Source organism: Plecotus auritus (genome assembly GCF_963455305.1).
Source record: "Plecotus auritus genome assembly, chromosome: 2".
NCBI classification, from domain to species: domain Eukaryota; kingdom Metazoa; phylum Chordata; class Mammalia; order Chiroptera; family Vespertilionidae; genus Plecotus; species Plecotus auritus.
In genome coordinates, this window is record NC_137771.1 from 21,436,708 (window position 1) to 21,463,981 (window position 27,274).

Here is a 27,274-nt window from a genome sequence, read left to right on the forward strand (position 1 = left end):
GGATCCGGGGGGGAGCGAGCGAGCGGAGGCGCGGAGGCGCGGAGGACCCGATTCACTCGCTGGGGAGATCTATGGGCCGAAGCCGTGTAAATGCGTTTTAAGGCGAGTGCGGGGAGTGGCTCTGGGGGCCTCAGGGAGCGGGCACCTCGGCTCCAGTCTCCAGTGCTGATGTGCCCCTGGCCCTTCTTGCCTCCTTTCAGCAGGGGCCTCGGCTCCGCAACTGCCACTCCTCCTCGGGGTGTTGCACAAGTTTCGAGGTCACCGGCGACCCCCCCTAGCAGTGCGCCTGGCTCTGGCCCCTGCGAAGGAGGACGGGGCGTGGTAAGGGTGTGTGTGTGTGTGTGTGTGTGTGTGTGTGTGTGTGTGTATGTGTGTATATGTGTATGGGGGTCGGGGGCGGGACCTCGGCCCTGCACTCGGGAGGGCTCCCCGGGAAGGACCCTCAGCCTTTGGTACTCGCCCCTGGAGCCCGCAAGGCGCCCCCATGCACGCTTAGAATCCTAGCACTCCAAGTCCAGCTGCCCCCCTTTAAAAATGTAGAAGCTGAGGCTCTGAGAGGGGATGGGGCGTCCCCAAGGTCACTCAGCGGAGAGCGGACTCGAACTTCAGCTCCGGTTCTGGGGCTTGGCCCAGCCCTCTGCAGCCTCTTTAAGTGGGCGTGGTCAGGGCCGGGGCAAGCTGGAAACGGCCTCCCGAGACACTGGGCTTTCCTGCTCCCTTACTCTCTTTCCTTCCTTTTTTAACTAAAATCCGAATTCCAGAACTGGAAAGAATCTCCAAAACAATGCATCCATTTTATGGATGGGGAAACTGAGGCTCGGAGAGGCACTGACATCTAGGCCTATAATGCCTTGTCCCAGTCCAGGATTCGCGATTGTCTCTACCCTTCCCAGTGAAGCTAAGCTCCCCAAGCTTGTGCTAGGGGCGTGGCGGGGTGTGACAGGACTGGGCACCCTGGCTTGGGGAAGTGAGGGGGTCAGCGGAGGCCAGTCCCCCCCCCCGCCCCCGCCCCATCGACCCCAGGCCAGCAGCACCCTCATTCTCCCCTGCAGTGTGTTGCATACTTTCTAAGGCGGCAGCGGCGGCGGAGGCAGAGGCAGCAGCGGCGGCTCCATCCAGCCCATCGGCTCCTCCTCCTCCTCTTCCTCCTCCTCCTCCTCCTCCTCCTCCTCCTCGGCATGGCAGGCTACCTGAGTGAAACGGACTTTGTGATGGTGGAGGAGGGCTTCAGCACCCGAGACCTGCTGGAGGAACTCACTATGGGGGCCTCTCAGGCCACCACGGTGAGGGGTTGCGGGTGGGGTTGGAGCCCGGTTCCAGGTGCAGGCCCAGCTGCCTCCTCTGAAAGGACCCCTGGGGCCTCATCTTATTCTTTCACTTGCTATTCATAACTTGCTAATTGCAAGAGCCTGACACATTTTATCCCCAGTTCCTGGCCCTTGCCCCCAAACCTGCCCCTCCTGTTCCTGCCTTGATGTCAGCACCACTATCATCTACCCAGCCCCTAGATCTAGGTCAGAAACCTAGGAGGCCCTTCTTCTCCCCCTGCCCCTCTCCCCGCCGCCCCAATCTAGGCATCACCAAGCTCTGTGAGTTCAGCCTCCTTAAAATACCCTCCAGTGTGCTCCTCCTAAACCACTTTGTAGTTCAGATTTCATCTCTCTAAAGGCCCCCCAACCTCTTTCCTGCCTCATCTCCCCCCGCACCCCCACACACTTTATCACAGCCCTGATCAAAATCTGAATTCTTTGGCTCTTCCCAGTTGCCTATAGGATCAAGTCAGAACACCTCTGCCTTCACAGCCCCATTTCCGGCTTCTCCCACGGTATATATCATGGTCCACCAGAACTGAACTCCTCTGCCCTATGTCCCAATGATGCCACGTGCCCTATTATCACCCCTTTGCCTAGAACACTCTTCTCCTGGCCTCTCTCCCTCTTACCTGTTTCTACTCATACCTCATTCCTCACCAGTGTCACCTTTTCCTGATTGCCCAGGCAGATTTTCTATATCCTTTCTCCATGGCCCCAACTGCATCGCATAGAAACTTCCATCTAGCACCTACTGAATGCACTTGTAACTGCATAGGGATTTGTTCTCTTCCAGACCCAAATCCCTTCAGGGCTAGAGCCCTGTCTGGTCATCTCTGTTCTTAGCATAATGTCTGGCACCAAGTGGGTGTCAGTTAAAAAAAAAAAAAAGTGTTGCATAAAGGGAAACAGTTTCAGCGAAGGTTTCAGCAGTGGGGTCTCACCCACAGCCTTATACGTATTCAGCCCTCAGCACATCTGTGGAAACCAGCTGTCCACAGGCATGGGCGGCAGTGGCAGTGGGACTACCAGAAGCACCAATATGTGAAAAGCAATGGGCTGTGGGCCATAGCTTTGGCCTTCAAGGAATTTATCTTTTTCTGGGGAAGACAGATGCACACACAGTTGTGATACTTCGGAAGCAAGTGCAAAATGTAGTGGGAGCGTTAAAAGCAGAGCTGCCTTTTTGGACTGGGGGAGGTAGTGTCCCAGGTGAAGCTTGAAGGTAGATTAGGAATTTGCGAGGCACCAGTGGGGGTAGGGTATTCCATGTGGAGGGCATGGTGGGAACAGAGGCTTGGAGGTGGGAAAATAAATAATTCATTCTGCAGCTGGAGTTTGTGCTGCAGGGAGGGGAGGGAGTAGGGCTGGGTCACAGATCCTTGAATGCCAGGCTGGGGGGTTTTGCCTTCTGTCCTGTAGACTTGGGGAGCCCCAGAGCACTTAGAGCAGGTAGCTTTGTGGCCACAGCCAAATTTGGGGGCAGATACTTGGGAAGACCAGGGATGGCATGCACAAGGCGGGAGCTGGGTGGGGTCTCACATTCCCCCATCTTGTTGTGCAGGGTGAGGTCACTGCCTTCTTCGTGGCCGACCTGGGTGCGGTAGTGAGGAAGCACTTCTGCTTTCTGAAGTGCCTGCCTAGAGTCCGGCCCTTTTACGCTGTCAAGTGCAACAGCAGCCTGGGCGTGCTGAAGGTCCTGGCTGAGCTGGGGCTGGGCTTCAGCTGTGCCAACAAGGTGAGCCCCTGCCCCCACCAGCACACTGACTGCCTACTGAGCACACACATGGCTGGGCCGCTGTGGGTGGGCCCTGGGGAGGCAGGAGTGACCTGCAGTTGGCTCCTTGCCCTCTGGGAAGGCCACTCCCTTGGAAGAGGCGTTAAGGGATAGGGGAGGGAAAAACAAGCATGGAATTTGCTAGCCTGGAAGTTCCAAATTAGAACCTTGTGTGTCCCTGGGGTAGATGGGTCGCCTTTTTAAATGGAGTCTTTCAAACTTCTTGGCATAGAATTATACATGGTATTCTTTTAATTAAAACAAAACAAAAACATCCTCTTATTGTTGGTTTTCTTTTCTTTTTTCTTTTATAATCTTAATAATATGTCACTACATTTTCTTAATCCTTTTAGAGTTTTGTTATTGTTGCCAATTCTATTGCCTTTCTATTTTATTAATGCTGTTGTCTTAATTCTCTTTTGCTCAATTTGGATTTACTTTGCTTACTTACTATTATTCTTTATTCACTGAACTCCTACAATGTGCTAGTCACTGTGCTAGGTAGGGTTGACTTTAGAGCGTTGAGTAAGGCAGACTCTGCTGTCCTTGACTTGAAGGCTTAACTTACCTATTTTCATTCTGTTCTTACTTGAGAAATTTTAAGCTATGAAATTTCCTCAGAGTACAGCTTTGGATGTATTTATTTACTCAGCAGACATTTATTGAGCAGCTCCTGTGGCGCCAAGTACTATTCTAGGTGGGGATTTAGCAAGCGAACAAAACAAATGAAACAACAACAAAAGGCCCTTTCTTCATGGAGCTTGCTTTCTAAAATAAGTTAAATAAGTTAAACAATGAAAATTGGTAGTATTTTAGATGGTAAACCCTATGGAGAAAATTAAAACGGGAAAGGGAAGTAGGAAATATTGGATGAGATTATAGCACTTTCAGATAGTTTGGCCAGAGAAAGCTTTGCTGAAATTTGAATACAGCCCTGAAGGAAGCAAAATATCAAGCCAGGTGGGTAACTGGGAGAAGGGCATTCCATGCAGAAGCAAGTGCAAAGGCCCTGAGGTGCTTTGGCTTGTGATAGTGTCACGACTGTTACTTTTTGTAAGAGTCAGAAATGGTTGTTTTGAGGGGAACTCCTTTTTATGACCCATTTTAAGCCCCTTAAAGACAGCAATACGACTGGGTATTGTGAGGAGAGTTTTAGAACGGATTCCTGGGGGAGAAAGGAGAAGAGCTAGCCTTGGGTAGGATGGCAGGGCTGGGGGGGCTCCAGGGGGAGACAGGTGTGAACCAGGGTGGGACTGTCAGAACAAGCAGGTTAACCTTTATCAGAGACTGATGTTAATATTGTTATTGATGGATGAGTTTCTCCCTCTTGTCACCCACAAAGCCCCCTTGCATTAGCTCTTGCTCTACGCACCTAGTGTTGTGCGTGTGTTCCATAAAGCCCTGGGAGGGGCGTAGGGAGAGGGATTGCCATTTTACACTTGAGGACACTGTGACCAGCTATAATAGCTTGCTAGTGGCAGAGCCAGAACTTTCCCTGCACACCCAGGGCCTCTGCTCGGGCAAGGAGGAAGGGGATCTTTTCTGCCCCCTGGGTCTAGGGGTGAAGAACAGGACTGAACCCCACTGACTACAGTCCTCTGCTTCTGGACACCAAGCGCTGGGGCCCTTGGCCCTCTAGCCTCAGGGGCTGGCCTCCAAGCGGAGTTAGGCCTTAGAAAGACCTTGAAGTCAGTGGGGACTTTAAAAGCATCTACCATTTGCGGAGTGCTCCTGTTGTGCCAGGCGCTTTGCCAAGCGTTTTCTGTACATGATCTCATTTTATTCTCCCAACAATCCTGGGAGGCAATTATTATTATCCTGATTCTGACTGCAGTCCTGTGAGGAAGCATTTAGTGTATAAGCACAGAGGTTGAGTGTATAAGCATTTAGTGTATAAGCACAGAGGTTGAGTGTATAAGCATTTAGTGTATAAGCACAGAGGTAGAGTGACTCACTGGTCAGTGGCTGCTTGTGTATAGCAAGGGGGTCTCTGATTCTATGGCCGCTGTATTTTCCAAGATCCTAGGGAGAGGATGGCTGAGCTGGGACTAGGCTAGTGACAGATGCTAACTAGTCTAGTGACAGGGCGGGAAGAGGCCAAGACCCCCTCCTGGTGGGGGATTACGCAGACCTTTGGGTGCATTTACTGAGAGGTGAGTGTGGGACACCCAGCTTTCTATGGAAGTCCAAGGCTGCCCTCTTCTGGTCAGCCATAGCTGGTGGCCACACAGCACATTGACTGAAGGCTTGGTGGTGAGCTGGGGCTGGGAGTACAAATCCACATCAAAGGGCTCCAGGGTGAAGGGCACAGGCCACGCCTTGCACAGAGCTCTGTCCACCCACCTTCCCAAAGACCTTATGTCCTCTCTCCTGACCCCAACCCCTTGCCCTCTCTTGCTGTCTCCCTCAGTATGCTTCCATCTTAAAAAGCCTTTCCTGGACACATCGTTCCCCACCCTCATCCCGTGCTCCTTCTTCAAGGCCAAAACGAGTTGTCTACACTTGTCACTTTTCTTAGCACCCACTCCTTATGCCATTGCTTCTGACATCCACTCTCACTGCTCCAAGGAAACTCCCCTTACCAACGTCCCCAGGATGCAGCGAGAACTTTATTTCAAACCTTCACTTTCAATTATTCAAATAATATATGTATTCACACACACACACACACACACACACACACACACGCATGCGCGCGCGCACACACATACACACATAGGACATCAGCATTATGTCTCCAGAGTTAATTGCCATCATGAATTTGAGTTTGGTAGGTAGTATTTAAATGTGGCCTATAAAAAATATACACAATATCTTGTGATTTTGCAATGAAATATAAAAGATGGTCATGTATGTACTGTTGAGCAATAGCTTTCAACTCAGCAGGTTTTGAAGATCGGTCCATGTTGATGCATTTAGACCTTGTTGGGGACACTCCTGGGTCCTCGAATTATTTGGCCTCTCAACAATATTCAATGCAGGGACGTTTTTGTTTGTTTGTTTTTGGTAAGGACATTTAACATGCCACCTATCACACTCTTGACACATTTTTAGGTCCAGTGTGGTTAACTAGGCACAATGTTGTTGGCAGGCCTCTAGTTCTTACTCATCTCGCCAAACTGAAATCTGATGCCTGTTGAGTAGCCACTCCCCATTTAATGACACAGTCTTTTAAAACATATTCAATAAAACAGGTGCTCCTGCTTTTAAAGACTTGGGAAGGCTATCAGATGAAAGTGAATGCTGCTCTGCCCCAGCCCCACCCTCACGGGGTGCCTCCCACAGTGACATGGCCTTCCATACAGACATAAGTGTGGGGCAGGCTTTGCTTGGACAGGAATGGCATTATAATCTCTGTATTATCTTCACCTCTCTACAGGCCCTGGGTGCCAGCTTTTCCTCATCTTCTACTGCTCTTTCTTTTTTTGAAAATATTTTTATTGATTTCAGAGAGGAAGGGAGAGGGAGAGAAAGAAAGAATGATGAGATACTTCAAACAATTAAAAAAAGAAAACAAAGAATGATGAGAGAGAATCATTGATTGCCTGCTTCCTGCATGCCCCCCACTGGGGATCAAACTCAAAACCTGGGCATGTGTTCTGACCAGGAATCGAACTGTGACCTCTTATTTCATAGGCCAATGCTCAACCATTGAGCCACACAGGCCCAGCCGCTCTCTCAATGGGAGAGTTCCTCTGGGTTCTGTCTCAGGCTCCCTTCTCTTATAAACTCTCCCTCTGCTTAGGGAATTTCATCTCCTCCCATGGCTTTCAATGCCATCAATATGCCACCACCTCCCACGTTTTGATCTCCTTCCCAGACCTATCTACTCAGCTGCTGGCTTGATAACGACATAGGATGCCTGGAATCCAGTGTGTTCAAATGCACTCACAATCTTCCTTCAAGAGGGGTGCCCTGGTCTGCTGGGCATGGAGTCCCCCTCAGACATCCTCACCCTGCGTCCCCACGTGTAACCCACCACCCAGCCTGCCAGCCCTGCTTTCAGAACACAGCTCCCCTGCCTTTCTGGTGCAGACTCTGCTACTTCTGCCAGGGTGATTGTGACCAGTCTCCCCACAGTCCCCTCAGGCCCTTCAGGGGAACCAGATTTAGAGTTTGCATTTAAAATGCAAATCTGAGCATGTCATTTCCCTTCTTGAAACCCTTCAACCTGTTTCCCATCACTCACAGGACAAAATATGAATGCACATCAGCCTTCTTGGTTTCCCCATTGGCTCTGCCCACCTCCCTCCACCCTCATCTTCCCCACTGTGTGCACCCTGCCCAGGCCACTGCCCATCCTCCTGTATCAGGCTGAGCACCTCTGGCCTCAGAGCCTCCGCACCCTTTCCTTCCTCCCATCTTGGCCTGGTGCAGGCCTCCTGTGGGTCTCAGCTTAAATTTCTGACCCTCAGAAAGGCCGTCCTCCCCAACACCCGGGTCTCCCCATTCACATTCTCTCTAGTATCCTGTACTTTTTCTTCATGGCTCTTATCCCTTTGTAATTCCACTATTCAGTGTTCATTCATTCCTACCTGCCCTCCCCTCCAGCCTGAAGACCCGTCTTCCTTACTTACCACTTCTTTTCATAGCACCTAGCACAGGGCCTGGCAACTCATAGAGCTCCAGGAACACTTGTCAGCTCAGGTTAGAGGTTGAATTCTCCATGGTACTGTGGTTAAGAGCTGGTGTGCTCAAGCCTGACAGTTCTGGGTTAGAATTCCAGCTGTGCTGCTTATGAACTGTGTTACTTTGGACAAGTGACTTAACCTCTCTAAGCCTCTGTTTCCTATCTCATAAGATTATTATAAAGATTAAATAAGAATATAAATAAAATATTTGATGCAGTGGCTGGCATATGGCTATGTTTATCTTTTTTAAAAAAATATATTTTATTGATTTTTTATAGAGAGGAAGGGAGAGAGAGAGTTAGAAACATCGATGAGAAAGAAACATCGATCAGCTGCCTCCTGCACACCTCCCACTGGGGATGCTCTACCCACTGAGCCAAACTGGTTAGGGCTATGTTTACCTTTTTAAAAATTTATTTTAAAATTATAGTTGACATATGCAATATTATATTAGTTTCAGGTGTATGACACAGTGATTAGACATTTATACACCTTACACAGTGTTAACCATGATAAGTCTAGTAACCATCTGTCACCTTACATAGTTATTACGATATTATTGATTGTATTCTCTGTGCTGTACATTACATTCCCATGCCTTACGTATTTTTTAAATCCTCACCCGAGGATATGTTTATTGATTTTAGAGAAAGGGAGAGGAGAGAAAAAGAGAGAGAGAAACAGCGATTGGTTGCCTTCTGTATGCGCCCCAATAGGGGATGGAACCCGCAACCTAGGTATGTGCCCTGACCAGGAATCAACCCTGAAACCTTTGGTGTATGGGATGATGCTCCAACAAACGGAGCCATCTGGCCAGGGTGGCTTATGTACTTTATAACTGGAAATTTGTACCTGTTTTTCCACTTCACCCTTTTTTCTTTTTTTTTGCCCTTTCCCCATTTCCCTTTCCCTCTGGTAACCATAAGTTTGTTCTCTATATCTATGAGTCCTTTTTTGGTTGTCTTTTGTTTATTTTGTTTTTTAGATTCCACACAGAAATGAAATCATATACGGTGTTTGCCTTTCTCTGTCAGACTTATTTTACCTAGCATAATATGTTCTAAGTCCATCAATTGTGCTGCAAATGGCAAGATTTCATTCTTTTTTATGGCTGGGTAATATTCCATTATATATCTATGGAATATTACATCTTAGCTATTGCAAATAATGCTAGAGAAAAAATGTATCTTTTTAAAATATATTTTTTATTGATTTCAGAGAGGAAGGGAGAGGGAGAGATTGAAGCATCAATGATGAGAGAATCATTGACTGGCTGCCTCCTGCACGCCCCCTACTGGGGACCGAGCCCACAACCCGGGCATGTGCCCTTGACTGGAATCGAACCCGGGACCCTTTAGTCCGCAGGCCTATGCTCTATCCATTGAGCCAAGCTGGATAGGGCTGCATATATCTTTTTGAATTAGTGTTTTTTATTTCTTCAGATAAATACCAAGAAGTGGTATTGCTGGATCGTATGGTGGTTCTCTTTTTAGTTTCTGAGAAACCTCCATATTGTTTTCCATAGTGGTGGCACCAATTTACATTCCCACCAGCAGTGCGTGAGGGCTCCCTTTTCTCTACACCTTGCTTGTTGTTTCTTTTTGATGATAGCCATTCTGACAGGTGTGAGGCGATATCTCATTGTGGCTTTGATTTGCATATTTCCATGATGACAATGATGCTTATTATTTAAATATTTATAATCAAAGCTAAACCTCCGGTCCCCGAAGGGCTAGCACTGCTTCTCCCTCTCACCTCATGTGATGAAGTGGGGAATAAAGCAGCTTCGGAGCCACTCAGACCCAGGCTCTTTGGGAGCGAGCTGTCCAGCTCTGGACTCGGACCTGTGTGTCCTGGCTGTGTCACCATAGGCAGGTGGACCTCTCTGGCGTCTGTAAAATGTGACCAATGAGTATTTCATAGGATAGTTATAGGCACCACTCGAGATGATGCACATAAACACCTTGTGCTGAAAAGGTGCTAAATTAAAATTAGAGTCTTATTAACTCAGGGTGGTTAAAAATGGCCTCTGTCTACTACCATGTTTCCAAACTGACTTCCTCTCAACTTCCTTCCCTTCATCATGGAGAGGCAGACCTCAGTTTGAAAGTTGGTTCTGCCACTTATTTGCTACATGGCCTCTCTGAGCATCAGTTTCCTTCTCTGTTGAATGGAGCTGATACCCATCTGATGGGGTTACCACAAGGAGTAAATAAAAGTGAACCTGCAGTGAGGGTTGGCAAGCAGTGGGCGGTGGGCCCAGTGCAGCCCAGTGCTGATTTGTGAAGTTGTATTGGATCCCAGCCTCGCTCATTCACTTATGCATTGTCTGTGGCTGCAGTGGCAGTGGGTAATTATGACAGAAACTGTGTGGACAGAGCCTGAACTATTTGCTCTCTGGCCCTTTGTAGAAAAAGTCTGCATCTCATTGGGCGCCTGCTTGTGGTAGGTGCTCAGTGATCATGGTTGCTGTCATTGTCATCATCATTGTATCATTAATGCAACCTTCAGGTGGAGCAGTATTCTGTAAAAGCAATGAAGAGGGGGCCCCATATGGAGAGGGGCTATACACACAGCAGGCCTGTGTCAAAGACTCCAGATGCTGTGAACTTCCTTATGCATCAGCTAACATTCTCTAAGCATTTAAACCTGCCAGGAAAATGTGTCAGAAGTCTGTTGTCAGGGCCACTGTGAGTTCACATAATGCCTTTGTGTGAATTAGGAAATGTGCTCCTTCCTTAAGGCACTCAATTGTTATAATAATATACTGTCTTTGTTAGAAGGAGATGCTTTACTGCCTGGAAGCTGTAATAAATATACAAATCTACCATGTGTTCTTTGTGAATGGGACCTCCTCGGACTGTGCAAGGCATCACCTACGCAGTCGTACCTGGCAGCCCTGCCTGTCAAACAGCGGAGAGCCAGCAGGAGTCCTGGTGTTTAATATCTGCTGTTGAACAGCGAGGCCCACTTCTTAGGGATCTCTGCATGCATAGCTATGATTTTGCCCCTCATCTGTGTTTCCTTGGCTTCTGTGGGCCCAGCAGGCCCTGGTGCCTCCTCACTACCACCTTTGGGACCCCACAGGCAGAGATGGAGTTGGTCCTGCGTATTGGCGTCCCTGCCAGTAAGATCATCTTCGCCAATCCCTGTAAGCAAATTGCACAGATCAAGTATGCTGCCAAGTATGGGATCCAGCTGCTGAGCTTTGACAACGAGATGGAGCTGGCAAAGGTGGTGAAGAACCACCCCAGTGCCAAGTAAGCTGAGAGCCACTCGTATGGGAGGCGGAGGGGTGGGAGGAGTGGAGCTGGAGCTGAGGACCCTGCCCTGGCCCCAGCCACGGTCACAGGGGATAGGGGCAGGCGCCCTTGGACTGGACCAAGGATGCCAGGGCCTGCCTCGGACAAAGGCAGATATAACTGATTACAGCCATAGTGTGATGGAGGTCGAAGTCAAGGCTGAGATGGGGTGGTTGGGAAAGGTTCGTGAAGGAGGTGGCATTTCAGCTGGGCCTTGAGTAGTGAATCGAATTTGGGGAGGGTGCATACAGTGCATCAGAGCCAACTGTGTAAGCAAATGCACAGAGGTCAGAAATAGCATGGGGTCTTGGAGGGACAAGCAGAAATTTAGTGTGAACATACCGTGTGCGAGGGGTGAGGGAGACAGTGGATGATGCTGGCCACGGGGCAGGGACCTGGTGCAAATGGGCTTTGCCAGGGGTCAGCACTGGACAGTTTGGTCAGGCTGAGGCTCTCCCATGGTCACTTGTACTCTGGGATTCCATGGAGGGGCCTCGGGGTGAAGGGGAGGCCAGGTGGTGGGCCACTCTGGTTCACCCACAGCAGCTTCCATTTTGTCTGTTATACACAACATCGGGGTTCTTAGTAAGATTGTGTCTGAAAAATAGAATGGTTTTCCTCATACAAGAGAAGCTGGAAAAGCCCGGCTGGTGTACCCGCTGATTCGGAGGAAGTGGAACTGCAGGGGAGAACTGGAGAGGTCGCAACCAGGGCAGGGGCTGCAGGGAAGGGCCTAGGGATGTTTAGGGAATGGAATGTACAGGACCCAGAGGCCCACTGGCTGTGCAGGGAGAGGAAGGGATTGGGGGCCTGTGGGGTTGGAGGGCTCTGAGCCGCAGGGGTTCACACCCCTTGACTCAGAGAAGTGGTTGGGGTGGGGGAGGCGGGCCCAGCTGGCAGAGGCGCTATCTCCCCTCAGGATGCTGCTGTGCATCGCCACCGATGACTCCCACTCCCAGAGCTGCCTCAGCCTCAAGTTTGGAGCTTTGCTGAATTCCTGCAGACACCTGCTTCAAAACGCCAAGAAGAGCCACGTAGAGGTGGTGGGTGTGAGGTGAGCGTCTAGAAGCCCCACCAACTCCACCCACACCAGGCCCGCTGCCTCTTTCCCAGGAATTCATTCCGTATGAGACCTCCCCGAGGTCCTCCAAGGAGGGCCTGTCCCTGGGCTGGGATTCTGCCTTTGGAGTTTCCTCTCTTTGTAAAGAAGGTTTGGCATGTCCTGCTGCCCCAACCTCACACTCCCCAGGAGGAACCTGGCTTTTTATGAGTTTTACCAGCCTGTAGGCCACATCTTTTTTTTTTTTTTTTTAATATATTTTATTGATATATTTTTTTTAAATATATTTTATTGATTTTTTACAGAGAGGAAGGGAGAGGGACAGAGAGCTAGAAACATCGATGAGAGAGAAACATCGATCAGCCGCCTCCTGCACACCCCCTACTGGGGATGTGCCCGCAACCAAGGCACATGCCCTTGACCGGAATCGAACCCAGGACCCTTCCGTCCGCAGGCCGACGCTCTATCCACTGAGCCAAACCGGTTTCGGCTATTTTATTGATATTTTTACAGAGAGGAAGGGAGAGGGACAGAGTTAGAAACATCGATGAGAGAGAAACATCGATCAGCTGCCTCCTGCACACCTCCCACTGGGGATGTGCCTGCAACCAAGGTATGCACCCCTGACCGGAATCGAACCTGGGACCCTTTAGTCCACAGGCTGACGCTCTATCCACTGAGCCAAACTGGTCTCAGCAGGCCACATCTTTTCAATGACTTAACACAGCTTTCATTTATTCTGTACTTAGGACATTCCAGGCCCTGTGCTCAATGTTACATGTGCATTATCTCACATCCTTGTGGGGTCTTATCCCCACTTGACAGCTGGGGAAGCTAAAGCCTAGGCAGGCCACACCACTGACTGAGGGATGCATCAGATCTGGCTGACTTGTTCCAGAAGGCTCAGTCCTAGGGGCAGAATGGAGGGATGGCAGGGGCACCAAGTGCCAAGCTTCCCACCCACTCCTCACTTGCCATATGGCCCTCAGCAACCCATTTAACCTCTTAGGCCCTCAGTCATCACATCTGTCAAATGGGCACCATGTCCAGGGTGCCTTTCCTGGCTGGGGCTGAGGTCGTGGCACCTGGGGCCCTGCGTGTAAGCCAAGGCTTTTCCTCCTCTCTCAGCTTTCATGTTGGCAGCTGCTGTCCTGACCCTGAGGCCTATGCTCAGTTCATCGCAGACGCCCGGATTGTGTTTGAAATGGGTGCCGAGCTGGGCCACAGGATGCACATCCTGGACCTTGGTGGTGGCTTCCCTGGAGTGGAGGGGGCCAAAGTGAGATTCGAAGAGGTAATCCTGGGGCAGAAGGGTCACATTGGGCTCTGTGCGGCGGGGGTGGCGGGGAGGGTTATAATGCCGATAGGGAGTCCACTGTGAGCTGATCCTATGTGTTAAGTCCTGTGCTTGGTGCTTTACCTGGATCTTATAATTAACCTTGTGCTACCTCTGAGCAAATGCGGCTTATACAAGTTATGTCACTTTCTGAGTCCGCGGTAGACTCATACCATGCACATGTTTGAAGCTCAACCAGGCCATAAAGCTTTTTGAATGTCTGGGCTGATGAGAAATCAAATGAGAGGGCAGGAAAAGGAAAGCAAACCTGTCCACCTTCCCATCTGTGAGATGAAATGCAGAAATATGTGTCGCTCAAGCCCCACTGCAACCACTAGGGGTCGCTTCTCCTTAGCAGTAAGAGCTTCATTGGGGAATAGCCACATCTAGGACTGACCCTAGGAAAATAATCTGCTATAGACACAAAGAATTAGCCTCACAGATGAACATTGCAGCCTTGTATGTCACAGAATTCCACGGGACCTCCCTGGTCCACCTAACACTCAGGATTGATTAAATTATGAAACATTCTTATGATGTTTACATTTACGTTCACAGTCTATTGAGTAAAACAGGTTATAAAAAACATCCTATATAATAAAGAGGTAATATGCAAACTGACCATCACTCCCACACACAAGATGGCCACCCCCATGTGGACACAAGATGGCCGGCAGGGGAGGGCAGTTGTGGGTGATCAGGCCTGCAGGGGAGGACAATTGGGGGGTGGACCCAGGCTTGTAGGGGAGGGCAGTTAGGGGTGACCAGGCCTGCAGGGCAGGGCAGTTGGGGGCAACCAGGCTGGCAGGAGAGGGCAGTTGGGGGTGACCAAGTCGGCAGGGGAGGGCAGTTAGGAGTAACCAGGCCAGTAGGGGAGGGCAGTTAGGGGCAATCAGGCCAGCAGGGGAGGGCAGTTAGGGGCGACCAGGCTGGCAAGGGAGTGAAGTTAGGGGTGACCGGGCCAGCAGGGGAGGGCAGTTGGGGGTGACCAGGCCGGCAGGGGAGGGCAGTTAGGGGTGACCAGGTCTGCAGGGGAGGGCAGTTGGGGGTGACCAGGCTGGCAAGGGAGGGCAGTTAGGGGTGACCAGGCCGGCAGGGGAGGGCAGTTAGGGGCAATCAGGCTGGCAGGGGAGCAGTTAGGTGTCAATCAGGCTGGCATAGGAGTGGTTAGGACAGCCGTGGGCAAACTACGGCCCGCGGGCCGGATCCGGCCCGTTCGGCTGTTCTATCCGGCCCGCGGAGCCGAAAGAGCAGAGGGTTCTCTTGCTCTCCACTCCACTCCTTTACTTTGAATTTATATTAGTTCACACAAACACTCCATCCATGCTTTTGTTCCGGCCCTCCGGTCCAGTTTAAGAACCCATTGTAGCCCTCGAGTCAAAAAGTTTGCCCACCCCTGGGTTAGGGGGTGATCAGGCTGGCAGACAAAAGCGGTTAGGGGCAATCAGGCAGGCAGACAGGTGAGTGTTTGGGAGCCAGCAGTGCTGGATTGTGAGAAGAATGTCCGACTGCCTGTTTAGGCCCAATCCCACCAGGGTCCCAGATTGGAGAGGGTGCAGGCTGGGCTGAGGGACACCCGCCCCCATGCACGAATTTCGTGCACTGGGCTTCTAGTATGTACATAACCCTGTCTTGTTTATCATAAAAAATAGTGTTTGTATAAAAAAAAGAATTAGAGCTACTCCAAAAAGTTAATGATTAGGCTAATCTGGATAACAGAATTAGGAATGTTGTTTTTAAAAAAGAACTTTAAATACAGTTTACATTCAATATTATTGTGTGTTAGTTTCAGGTGTACAGCATAGTGGTTAATCATATACTTTATAAAGTGTTCCCCCCAATATTCCCACCTGGCGCCATACAGTTATCACAATATTATTGACTATATTCCCTATGCTGTACTTGACATCCCTGTGACTATTTTGTAACTACCAATCCCTTCTTAATCCCTTCACTTTCTTACCCAGTCCCCCAACCCCTTTCCCCTCTGGCAACCATCAGTCTGTTCTCTGTGTCTATGAGTCTGTTCAATTTTGTTTGTTCCTTTATTTTGTTGTTTAGATTCCATATATACGTGAATCCATATGGTAGTTGTCTTTCTCTGACAGACTTATTTCACTTAGCATAATACCCTCTAGATCAGCCTTGGGCAAACTACGGCCCGCGGGCCGGATCTGGCTGTTCTATCCAGTTCTCTTGCTCTCCCCTCCGCTCCTTTACTTTGAATTTATATTAGTTCACACAAACACTTCATCCATGCTTTTGTTCCGGCCCTCCGGTCCAGTTTAAGAACCCATTGTGGCCCTCGAGTCAAAAAGTTTGCCCACCCCTGCTCTAGATCCATCCATGCTTAAATTAGGGGTGATTTTTTTTTTTTTTAATATTTTTTTTATTGATATTTTACAGAGAGGAAGGGAGAGGGATAGAGAGCTAGAAACATCGATGAGAGAGAAACATCGATCAGCTGCCTCTTGCACACCTCCCACTGGGGATGTGCCCGCAACCAAGGTACATGCCCTTGACCGGAATCGAACCCGGGACCCTTCAGTCCACAGGCCGACGCTCTATCCACTGAGCCAAACCGGTTTCGGCATAGGGGTGATTTTGATCCTTTTTTGTGTCTCTGTTTTCTATTAAAAAAAAATTGTGTCATTTAACAAATTGGTTATTTATGAAAGAAAAATCCACACCAGGGCTTCTGGAATCTGAGTACCACGTGTTACTTTAAGAGTGCCTCTTCCCACTGTGGGGGCATTGAGAAGGCTGACTTACACAAGCATGAGGGGCCTTACCCAGCTCTGTCTCCCACCTACCTTCTTGGCCAGCTGTTCATGGTTACCAGCTGGGGCCTTAGCAGCTGCCAAGTCCCTCTTTCTGAAATCAAAGATGCTTTCAAGAAATAGACTTGGGCCCTAGCCGGTTTGGCTCGGTGGATAACCTTCAGCCTGCAGACTGAAGGGTCCTGGGTTCAATTCTGGCCAAGGGCACATACCCAGGATGTGGGCTCAATCCCCAGTAGGGGGCGTGCAGAAGGCAGCCAGCCGATCAATGATTCTCTCTCATCACTGATGTTTCTATATCTCTCTCCCTCTCCCTCCCTCTCTGAAATCAATAAAAATATATTAAAAAAAAAAAGAAATAGACTTGGAGCTGTAGCAAGTTTTCAGCATAAACCCCACTTTCAAACATGTAGTTGTCCACCCGCATTCTCCTACCACCAGATTGCTTCTGTAATCAACTCAGCCTTGGACCTGTACTTCCCGGAGGGCTGTGGTGTGGATATCCTTGCCAAGCTGGGACGCTACTATGTGACCTCAGCCTTCACCTTGGCAGTCAGCATCATCGCCAAGAAGGAGGTTCTTCTGGATCAGCCTGGCAGGGAAGGTAGGTGCCAGTCAGCCCGCGGAGCCTCATTCTTCCCTGCAGCTAAGGACTGGCTAGCTGAGTAGGGTCTGGTTTTAGGGAGTGGGGGAATCTAGAGACTGGGTCCTTGCTGTAGGGAAACTTACAATCAAGTCACCTCACTCCCAAGACACTCATGTAGCATCTTTTATCCTATGCATGCTCATATTTTATGAAGATTAAGATAAAAACAACCTTAGGTAAAATAGATATTTTATTAACTGTATTGTACAGATGAGGAAACTGAGACTCAAAGAAAATATAATGAATTGCTTAAAGCTAGTAAGAGGTAAAGCCTGCATTTGATCCCATGTTTGTCTCCTCTTTGAGTACAGGCTCTTACTCACCCACCTGCATCTCTAACATCCTGAAAATCATTAATGACAGCTTGTATTTGTCTAAGCCCACTTTACAGAGGACAGATATAGGCAAGGAGAGGTTGCGTCACTAGCCCAAGGTCCCACAGCTGATAGGGGCAGTGCTGGTATTCAAGTTCAGGCTGGGCTAACTCAAGACGTCTCTGCCCACACTGCTAACATCAGTGCTGTTCCCTGCACTTCCTGATAGATCAGTCCTCTCAGCAGCCCCACAAGGGAATCCATATGGAGAGGTGGTGGGCTTCAGGTTGAATGGTGTGAGTGTGTGTGTGTGTGTGTGTGTGTGTGTGTGTGTGTGTGAGAGAGAGAGAGAGAGAGAGAGAGAGAGAGAGAGAGAGAGAGAGAGAGAGAGAGAGATTCTCCTGGCCTCCTTTATAGATTTGGGGCGGGGGGGGGGGGGGCGGGGATTGTCCTATCTAGTCCCACTGGGAAACCTGGCTTCTCATTCCAGTTCATGTGTTGCCCCAGTTGTGTGCCTCTGAGCTAGTGGCTTAATCTCTTGGGGTCTTGAGTTTGTCTGGCCTGCTCTTCTGCCTTTGCTGGGGCATCAAGGTCTGTTGTAGACAAGGCATGCATCTCGGGCAGCGCTGCTCAGCTACAAGGTGAATGTTTCCAACAAGGCAGTGAACCTCATGTCACACACAGCAGGAGGCAGGGGCAGCCCTTTCATTACCATAGCCATCATCTTGTGGAGCCCACCATTGTGCCAGCTCCCTACTCCCAACCCCTCATCTTGCTGCTTGCCCTGCCCCTGACCTCTCCCCTCCCTGCAGAGGAGACTGGCTCTGCCCCCAAGACCATCGTGTACCAACTCGATGAGGGCATCTATGGAATCTTCAACTCAGTCCTGTTTGACAACACCTGCCCTACCCCCATCCTGCAGAAGGTAAGCCACTGGGGCCTGTTTTCAGTTGTGTGGATGTGTTTAAATAACATTTTTGTGTGTTATCTAATTTTTAAAAGTGAAGCATAGTTATTGTAGAAAATAGACAAGGATGAAGAAGGTTATCACCCATAAACCCTCCCCATAGATTTCTTTTCAGTCTTAAAAAAAATGTATTATATTTTCCCCCATGAGGTTGGGGTCATATTGTTTTGTAACTGCTTTCCCCCATTTAATATGGGAGGTAGCTCTTTCCATGCTATTAACTAATCTCTGACAGCATGCTTTTTGATGACTGCAGAGTATTTTAACCCACCTGACTTTAGTGGTTGGCCATTGGTTTCCTGCTTTGAGCACTGGGAGTATATCTTGACATCCATCTCTGATCACTGCTCTGGGTAAATTCCTAGAAGTGAAAAGAAACAGCTCCTCTCTAATGAGTTTTCCCATGTTAACAAGAGAACAGGAATTTGCAAAACATTCTCCTAGCCTGTGAACCGGCCCCGGCCTCCCACAGCTTCCTGGGCATCTTCAAAGGGAAAGAAAGTCAGTCACACCCTTGTATTTTCACATTTCCAGGCCCCTGTTTGTGTGGTCCTGCTTCTGGAAGGAAAATTGAGAGCCTAACCAGCACCTACACCATCACGAGCTTTCAATGTGTGTGTGTGTGTTTCTTTTCCTCTCCATTTTGTCTGGTTTTTCAAGGCCCAGTCACATGTCAGCTCCTGTGGGGCAGGTAGAGGGGGCCTCCTCTGACTTAGTCGGTCCTCATCCTATAGTTGTGTTGTTAAATGTGGTTATGTCTGCCTGTCTCAGTGAGCTGCCCTGATGTGCCCAGGAATTCAGTTTTATACTGTGATGCACTAGCACTGCCTGCATTCTTGTGGGATCCTACATCCTACGGTCCCCAGAAATAATCAATTATTTTGGATAAACACCCAGAAGTGGGACTTCTGGATCATCTGGTAGTTCTATATTTATTTATCCTCACCCGAGGATATTTTTCCATTGATTTTTTAGGAAAAGTGGAAGAGAGAGGGTTAGGGTTAGGGTTAGGGTTAGGGTTAGAGAAACATCAATGAGAGAGAAACACATTGATTGGCTGCCTCTTGCACGGGCCTTGACAAGGGCCCGGGCCAGGGAGGAGCCTACAGCCAAGGTATGTGCCCTTGACCAGAATTGAACCTTTGGTCTGCAGGTCCACGCTCTATCCACTGAGCCAAACTGGCTAGGGCAGTAGTTCTCTTTTTCATTTTTTGAGAAACCTCCATACTGGTTTCCACAGTGACTGCACCACTTTGTATTCTCACCAGGGTTCAATTCTTTTCAACCTTGCCAACACATGTTGTCTTTTTGATAATAGCCATCCTAACAGCTGTGAGTGAGGTGATATCTCATTATGGTTTCATTTGCATTTCTCTTACGATTAGTGGCACTGAGCATCTTTTCACATACCTGTTGACCATTCATAAAATATTTCACTTTACAAAAAGGGTGTTGGACTTTTAAAAAACACTTAATATCCAGTCTAAGTTTCCTCAATACTGCCGATGTCTCTAAAGTTCTTCATTTGACCATTGTGTAACACTTTGTCAGTGAATATGTGCAACTTTTGCATCCACTCTCGTGTCCAGGCATCTGGATTGTGTCCAGGTGTTTCTGACTGTGCTTACTGACGCAATGAATATTCTTGGTCTCTGTGATGCATGAGCAGAAGAGGGTGGAACCACTGAGCACAGGGTATACAAATGTTCAGCTTCATGAGACAGTGCGAGACTGTTCCCCAAAGTGGTTGTACTAATTGACAATCCCACAAGCAGTGTGTAAGAGAGTGGGAGGGTCTAAATTTTCGCCACACCACCAAAATCATTAGCATCTAATTTGTGGGGTTAAAAACAGGCTCACTTATGGTTGGGTTAGGCTGTGAGTAGCAGATCCCAATTACATGATTTGAACAAGATATAAAGGCTCCTTTCAGTCCAATCTAAATGTCTGGATGCAGACAATTCAGAGCTGGTACCATGGTTTCATAGTCACGTGGAGCCACATGGTTTCCAGTTGTACCTACTTCTAGGTATTGCCCTCATCTTGGTTGGTACAAATGGAAGCTCCAGACATTTAGAAAAGAAGGTGAAGTCCATGTGCCAGTTGTCTTTTAAGGAAATTTCCTGAAAGTAGCCACACAATACTTAGGCTTTTATCCCGTGGCCATCACTACCTGGTAGGGAAGTTGGCCTTTATTCTAGGTGGTCATGTGCCCAGCAAAAACTGAGGGTTGAAATTACTGCAATAGGCAATTAGCAGCCTCTGCCACAAATAAAATAGAATAAAACACTGGCTAGCAATAGAATGTAAGTTGGGAGATAAAGTGACTAAGTTGGTATTCTAAGATTTTGAATTATTTGAGAGAAAGGTAAAGATATTAATTTTTTACTTGAAGTTAGGCATGCTTATTAAAATGTGAATGTCTAGAGCTGTGGTTGGCAAACTGCGGCTCGCGAGCCACATGAGGCTCTTTAGCCCCTTGAGTGTGGCTCTTTCACAAAATACCACGGCCTGGCCGAGTCTATTTTAAAGAAGTGGCGTTAGAAGAATTTTAAGTTTAAAAAATTTGGCTCTCAAAAGAAATTTCAATCGTTGTACTGTTGATATTGGCTCTGTTGACTAATGTGTTTGCCGACCACTGGTCTAGAGTAACCACTAAAATAATAGAAATCCTAATATATAAAAACCCTGGGTCGTAACGTCCGGTAATGACCGAGGCTCAACCAACCGGAAGTCAGTCCTGCAGTCAGCACTGGATTACCGTGGCAACCCAGCACTGACTTCTTCCGCTGCGGGCGCGATGCCCCAAAACTGACTGCTGAGGGGGCTGTGAATGAGGGCCAGAGAGAGGCCTGAAGAGAGAAGCAGGGACTGATCCGTTGCCTTTGTGGCAGTTTTTGATCAGGACTTGCCTCTCTCTCTCTCCCAGTCTGGCCAGTAGCCGTGCCTCCATTTCTCTCCAGGCCTCCACAGGGGCTGCTGATCAGCCCCGCCTTTCTGATCAGGCCCCATTGATAGGCCCAGAGACGCTGACTGGAATAGAAACCGACCAATCAGAACCAAATCTGGGTGAAGTGTGAGGAACCAATGGCTGCCTAGGAGGCGGAGCTTTTGACGCTGACTGGCATAGAAACTGACCAATCAGAACCAAATTGGCCGGCAGAGGAGGGCAGTTGGGGGCAAGATCAGGCCTGCAGGGGAGGGCAGTTGGGGGCAAGATCAGGCCAGCAGGAGAGGGCAGTTGGGGCAACCAGTCCTGCAGGGGAGGGCAGTTGGGGGCGAGATCAGGCTGGCAAGGGAGGGCAGTTGGGGGCGAGATCAGGCCAGCAGGGGAGGACAGTTGGGGGTGAGATCAGGCCAGCAGGGGATGACAGTTGGGGGCAACCAGGCTGGCAGGGGAGGGCAGATGGGGGCGAGATCAGGCCGGCAGGGGAGGGCAGTTAGGAGCGATCAGGAAGGCAGGCAGAGGGGTTAGGGGAAATCAGGCAGGTAGGCAGAGGCAGTTAGGGGTGATCAGGCTGGCAGGGGAGGGCAGTTGGGGCAACCAGGCCTGCAGGGGAGGGCAGTTGGGGGCAAGATCAGGCCTGCAGGGGAGGGCAGTTGGGGGCGAGATCAGGCCAGCAGGGGAGGGCAGTTAGGAGTGATCAGGAAGGCAGGCAGAGGGATTAGGGGAAATCAGGCAGGCAGGCAGAGGCAGTTAGGGGCGATCAGGCTGGCAGGGGAGGGCAGTTGGGGCAACCAGGCCTGCAGGGGAGGGCAGTTGGGGGAGAGATCAGGCCAGCAGGGGAGGGCAGTTAGGAGCGATCAGGAAGGCAGGCAGAGGGGTTAGGGGTGATGAGGCAGGCAGGCAGGTGAGCGGTTAGGAGCCAGCAGTCCCAGATTGCGAGAGGGATGTCTGACTGCCAGACATCCCCCAAGGGGTCCCCGATTGGAGAGGGTGCAGGCTGGGCTGAGGGAACCCCCCTCGGTGCATGAATTTTGTGCAGCAGGCCACTAGTATATAATATAATTTCTAACATTGGGAGTAATTAAAATAGTTTAGTTTGGACACCAGCATTAAAAAATAGACCAGCAAAACGCAGTTGAGAGCACAGAAAAGAACCACACATGTGGAAAGTGTTGACAGGGCTCGCAAGGAAGGTCATTGGGTACTGTGTAATATGTGATGCTAGAACACCTGATTGTCCATATGCAAAAAATGAAATTGGACCCCTATCTCACACCATACATGAATATAAACTCCAGAAACCAATGTAGGCACAGTGAAGAATATCTTAAAAATAAAAAAGGAAAAGACTGTCTACATTAAAATGAAGAGCTTCTGTTCATCTGTTAGAAAAGCAAAGAGGCAATCACAAACTGGGGGAAAATACTGAAACGTGTATATAACTGATAAGGGCTTAGTATACAGAATATATGAAGGATTCTTAAATAAGAAATACAAACAAATAAGAACCTTAAGGAAAAAACAATATGAAATAGAATGTAATAGAAATATGGGCAAAAGACTAACAGGCAGTTAAGAAGAAGAAAACCAAATGCAAAATGAAAAGGTGCTCAACTTCGTTGGCAATTAAGGAAATGCAAATTGAAGTGACAACAAGGTACCATTTTATACTGACTACATCAGAAAGAAGTTTAAAGCATGGCAGTATCAAGTGTTGGTGAGGACATGGAGCAGCTAGCTAGGTAGGAGTTTGTAGGCATTATTCAGATAAACATGCATATACTCTACCTTCCAGCAAGTTCCTAGGTATATATTGTAAGGAGACTCTTGGCATATGTGTTTGAGGAGATATGTAAGAATGTTCACAGGAGCAATTTTTATAATATAAAACATTGGGAACCACCTTATGTTTGTTGGCAGGGTAACACATAAATAAATTACAGTGTATTCCATATAATGAATTTTCTATGCAGCATACTGCAAATTGCATTAGTTGAAATCTTGAGTGTGTAAGTTTCAACAACAACAAAAAAGCAAGTTGTAGAGATTACACTCTATAATTCTATTTACATATATTTCAAAAGTGTGCGAACTAAATACTATCTTGTTTAAGGTTAGGTATGTTTTTGGAAAACAAAGTAAAACAAGAGAAGGCCCTAGCCGGTTTGGCTCAGTGGATAGAGCGTCAACCTGCGGACTAAAGGGTCCCAGGTTCAATTCCGGTCAAGGGCACATGCCCAGTGGGAAGCGTGCAAGAGGCAGCCAATCAATGATTCTCTCTCTCATCATTGATGTTTCTATCTCTCTCTCCCTCTTCCTTCCTCTCTGAAATTAATAAAAAATATATTTAAAAAAAACCGAGAATAATGAAAACAAAATTCAGGATAATGGCTACCTCAGGAGGGATGTCACTGGTGTGGGCCACAGAGGAGTTTCAAAGATACTGGAAATTTTCCTATTCTTACAGATGACACAAATATTCTTTTGCATCATTAAATATTTATAAAAAAAATTTTAAAAATTCTCATCCAAGGACATTTTTTATTGATTTTTAGAGAGAGGGGCGGGGGGGGGGGGGTAGAGGGAGAGAGAGAGAGAAATATCAATGTGAGAAACATCAATCAGTTGCCTCCCCCCCTCCTCGCCCCCTGCATGTGTCCCAATTGGGGCCAGGCATTGAACCTGCAACCTAGGCATGTGCCCTGACCAGAAATCAAACTCACAACCTTTTGGTGTAAAGCGATGCTCCAACCAACTGAGCCACTCACTGAGCCACTTGGCCAGGACAGGTTAAGAATATTGCCCAAGGTCACACAACTAGCAAGTGTTGGAGCCTGGTTTAACCCCAGGCATTGTGGCTTCAGAGTCTTAAGAGGCAATGAATGCACAAAAGTGGGAGGGCCTTAAATGCCAGGCTAGGAGGCCCATCCAGTCTTTATCCTATTGGCTATGGGAGCCACGGAGGCTTTTGAGGGAAGGAGTGATAAGGCTGTGAACAGTATGCCCAGGAAAGCTAACTGTGATCATCCTTCTTTCCTGCAGAAACCTTCCACAGAGCAGCCCTTGTACAGCAGCAGCCTGTGGGGCCCGGCGGCTGATGGCTGTGACTGTGTAGCTGAGGGCCTGTGGCTGCCGCAACTACACATAGGGGACTGGCTGGTCTTTGAGAACATGGGCGCCTACACTGTGGGCATGGGTTCCCTCTTCAGAGGGATCCAGACCTGCCGCATCACCTATGCCATGTCCAGGGTGGCCTGGTAAGGGGGCCCTGCTGGGAAATGGAGTGGGGTGGGGGAGAAAGAGCAGGCTAGGCAGAAGCAATGAGGGAGACCTTAGGTTTGAGACCCTGCTTCTGTGAAATCCAATTTGACAAGTAGCCCTTAGCTGTTGATTCCAAGTGAGGCCTGTGCTTGGCACCTGGCTGTGGCCATGAATGAGACTGAGCTTCCCTTGAGGAGACACAGAGAAGCAGACAGGACTCCTGATAAATTCTGTGCTGGGTGGAGAGGGCAGGCTGCAGAAGCTTAGATTCTTCCCTGGGGCCCAGAGCCACCTCCCCGAGGAAGGAAAGGTGAAGTAAAGCCAGGAGGTGAGTGGGAGTTAGAGCAAGAGGCAGGAGGGGCAGGAGAGGGCTCCCGAGGAGGAAACAGGGAGGGAGCATTCTACACAAGGTTGGTCGTGGCTGGGGAGGGAGCAGGGCTGCATCTGAGAAGGGCCTTAAAAACGGAGAAGGGCTTTGAGCAGCAAGGGGGTAGCACGGACTGGCTTGAAGCAGGGGAGTGACACGTCTGATGTGGACTTTGGAAAGGCCACTCTAGCTACTGTGTGGATTAAGGGAGGCCAAGGGCATATGTGAATAGAGCTGACCAGTCGAGTGGCTGCTCTATGACCCAGGAAATATTTGCACTCACTTAGCCTCCATCTTCCCATCTAAAAAGGGAGCCTAAAACTGGCCCTCCTTCCTCACCAAGCCAGTGTTGGGATCCAGTGAGCAAGATGGGAGGAAAGTTGTTAGTTGAGCCCTTCTGTCAGGCTTTATGATTATTTCCTTTCAACCACACACAACTCTGTGATGAGTGTTATCACAGATAGGTCTCTTGCTTGAGGTCACATAGCTGGTCAGCAGTGAAGAGCCCCCCTTTTGGAGCTGGGGAGATGGCTATGGATGGCAGGAGTATCCACTCTCTCCACTGAGTAAGTGCTTACTATGTGCCAGCGTGCTGCTGGGGCACCAGGCACTAACTCCCTGCCCCGATGTAGCTAAAGGAGGGCTATGGCTGAAGGAGGGCTATGGCTGAAGGAGAGCTGTGGCTGAAGTGGGGCTGTAGCTGAAGCAGATATTGAACACTTATCTTTATCAAGGAGAAGTACATTGTGCTGTGCGATTCAGCAAAGTCTTTCCTGGGATTCAGTCACTGAAGCTGAGACCTGAAGGCTGAGAGGAGTTAGTAAGGGCTGATGATGCAGGTGGAAGCACAAGTACGTGCACAGGCCTGGGATGGGATGCGTGTGAGCCCGACAGATGGTTGCTGTGGATGGCACACAGGAGGTGAGGATGGGCACAGTTGGAGAGGCCAGCTGGGACAGATCTCCTGGGGCTGGAGAGCGGATGGAAACTGCTGGCAACTCAAGAGCAGGGATTCACTCTTTGGGAAGATGGCCCTGGGCCCGAAATGTCTGGAGGAGGCCTGAGAAGATCTGGGAGACTGCATTCCCGGCTAGAGATGGTGGTGGCAGTGTAATGGAGAGAGGTGTGTACTGTAAGGAGGTTCAGGAGCTGGGGTCAGCAGGATCATTGGGTGTGAGGATAAGATTCCCAACTAGTGGCTGATCAGAGGGTGTAGCCCTGTATCAACATGGGTAGGTAGGAGGAGAAACAGTTTGTGGGATTTTTTGAATGGGGTGGGAGATAATTTTTTTTAAGTGCCAAGCCTGGAGTATGAAGAATGTGGGAGAGAGCTGGGTGGAATTCTAGTTCTACCACTTTCTAGAGATATAACTTTGGGCAGGTCACTTCTCTCTGTCTCAGTAAAATGGGGGTGACAATGCTGCTCTTACAATTAAATAACATAAATAAACTGCCTGGCACAATGTCTGCCACATAGTAAGTGTTCAATAAATGTGGGTTCCTTCCTTCTTGGGGACGTTGGACTACAAGGGTAGGGGAGATGGTCAGCAGGCCTTCTTTTGCCCTAGGCTGGGCTCTGGGGTTCAGGTGAGACCTCTATACCTGATGGGGGCCAGGTCTTCTGGTGCAGGACCATCAGGAGCCCCCAGCCAGTGGGTCCCACGCTGGTGGCCTCCAGTGCCCTCTCTCACCCACAGGAAAGCAATGCGAGAGCAGCCACTGCCTGCAGAACAGGATGAGGACCCTGAGGGCATGTGCAAGCCTCTGTCCTGCGGCTGGGAGATCACAGACACCTTGTGCGTGGGCCCTGTCTTCACCCCGGCGAGCATCATGTGAGCGGCCCCGTTCCCCCCGGAGAACCCCAGCGGGGCCACAGGGATGCCTCTGGGAGAGGTGGGGAAGGTGGCAAGCAGGGCACCGTCTGGCCAGGACTCTGGTGCTCGCTCTGCTGCCCCCCCCTCCACCCGTAGTGTTTCTGCCCTGTAAATAGGACCAGTCTTACACTCGCTGTAGTTCAAGTATGCAACATAAATCCTGTTCCTTCCAGCTGTGTCCGCCTCCTCTGCAGCGCCAAGGGGCTGGTCAGCCAGGTGTGGGGTGTTCTCAGGGTTTCCCCTGGTCTCCTTCCCACTTTTGTAAATATGATGCAAATAAATATTTAGGTTTTTTAATATTCCAGTGGAATCTAGCAATTCAATTCCCAAAGCAGCCTGGCTAGGCCAGCAGTGAGATTTCCACCTGCACCGAGGACCCCATGGCCTCTGCCTTAGTCCTGACCTGGCTGCCGTGTGGGCATCTCCTGCAGCACCAGCTCCTCTGACTGCTCTTCTCTCCACAGGCCTCCGTGCCTGGCCTCCTGAGGAAGGGTGAGCTGTCAGGTTGAGGTGGGCTCAGAGTTGCTTCCCTTCAGCCCTGGAGCTCAGCTCATGCCTGAGAGGGGCCTCTGTGTGAACCTAACACTCCACCTAAGGCCTGACCCTCAGTGGGGGCAATCGAGTATTAGACACAGCTTTGGAAATTCATACCAAAGATAAAGAGCAAAGAGATGGGTTTTGAGGAGACCCTACACCCCCACT

At 49.3% G+C, this 27,274-nt stretch overlaps 1 protein-coding gene across 4 annotated transcripts; it reads left to right on the forward strand.

Moving 5' to 3' along the window:
* On the forward strand, window positions 1-26,874 carry AZIN2 (antizyme inhibitor 2; the record flags this gene model as incomplete). Of its 4 annotated transcripts, XM_080656277.1 has the most annotated exons (11): window positions 3-102; window positions 201-321; window positions 1,053-1,283; window positions 2,875-3,048; window positions 10,806-10,978; window positions 11,940-12,074; window positions 13,209-13,374; window positions 16,638-16,800; window positions 17,969-18,081; window positions 24,113-24,327; window positions 26,396-26,874. In XM_080656277.1, the coding sequence occupies 9 exons, from the start codon at window positions 1,179-1,181 to the stop codon at window positions 26,532-26,534; spliced, it is 1,383 nt and encodes a 460-aa protein (XP_080512403.1). In that variant the 3' UTR covers window positions 26,535-26,874. The 4 variants fall into 4 exon arrangements, with proteins under 4 accessions (XP_080512404.1, XP_080512403.1, XP_080512405.1 ...); XM_080656279.1 differs by lacking the exon at window positions 1,053-1,283; XM_080656276.1 differs by having other exon boundaries at window positions 91-321.
* Between the last annotated feature and the right edge of the window lie 400 nt (window positions 26,875-27,274).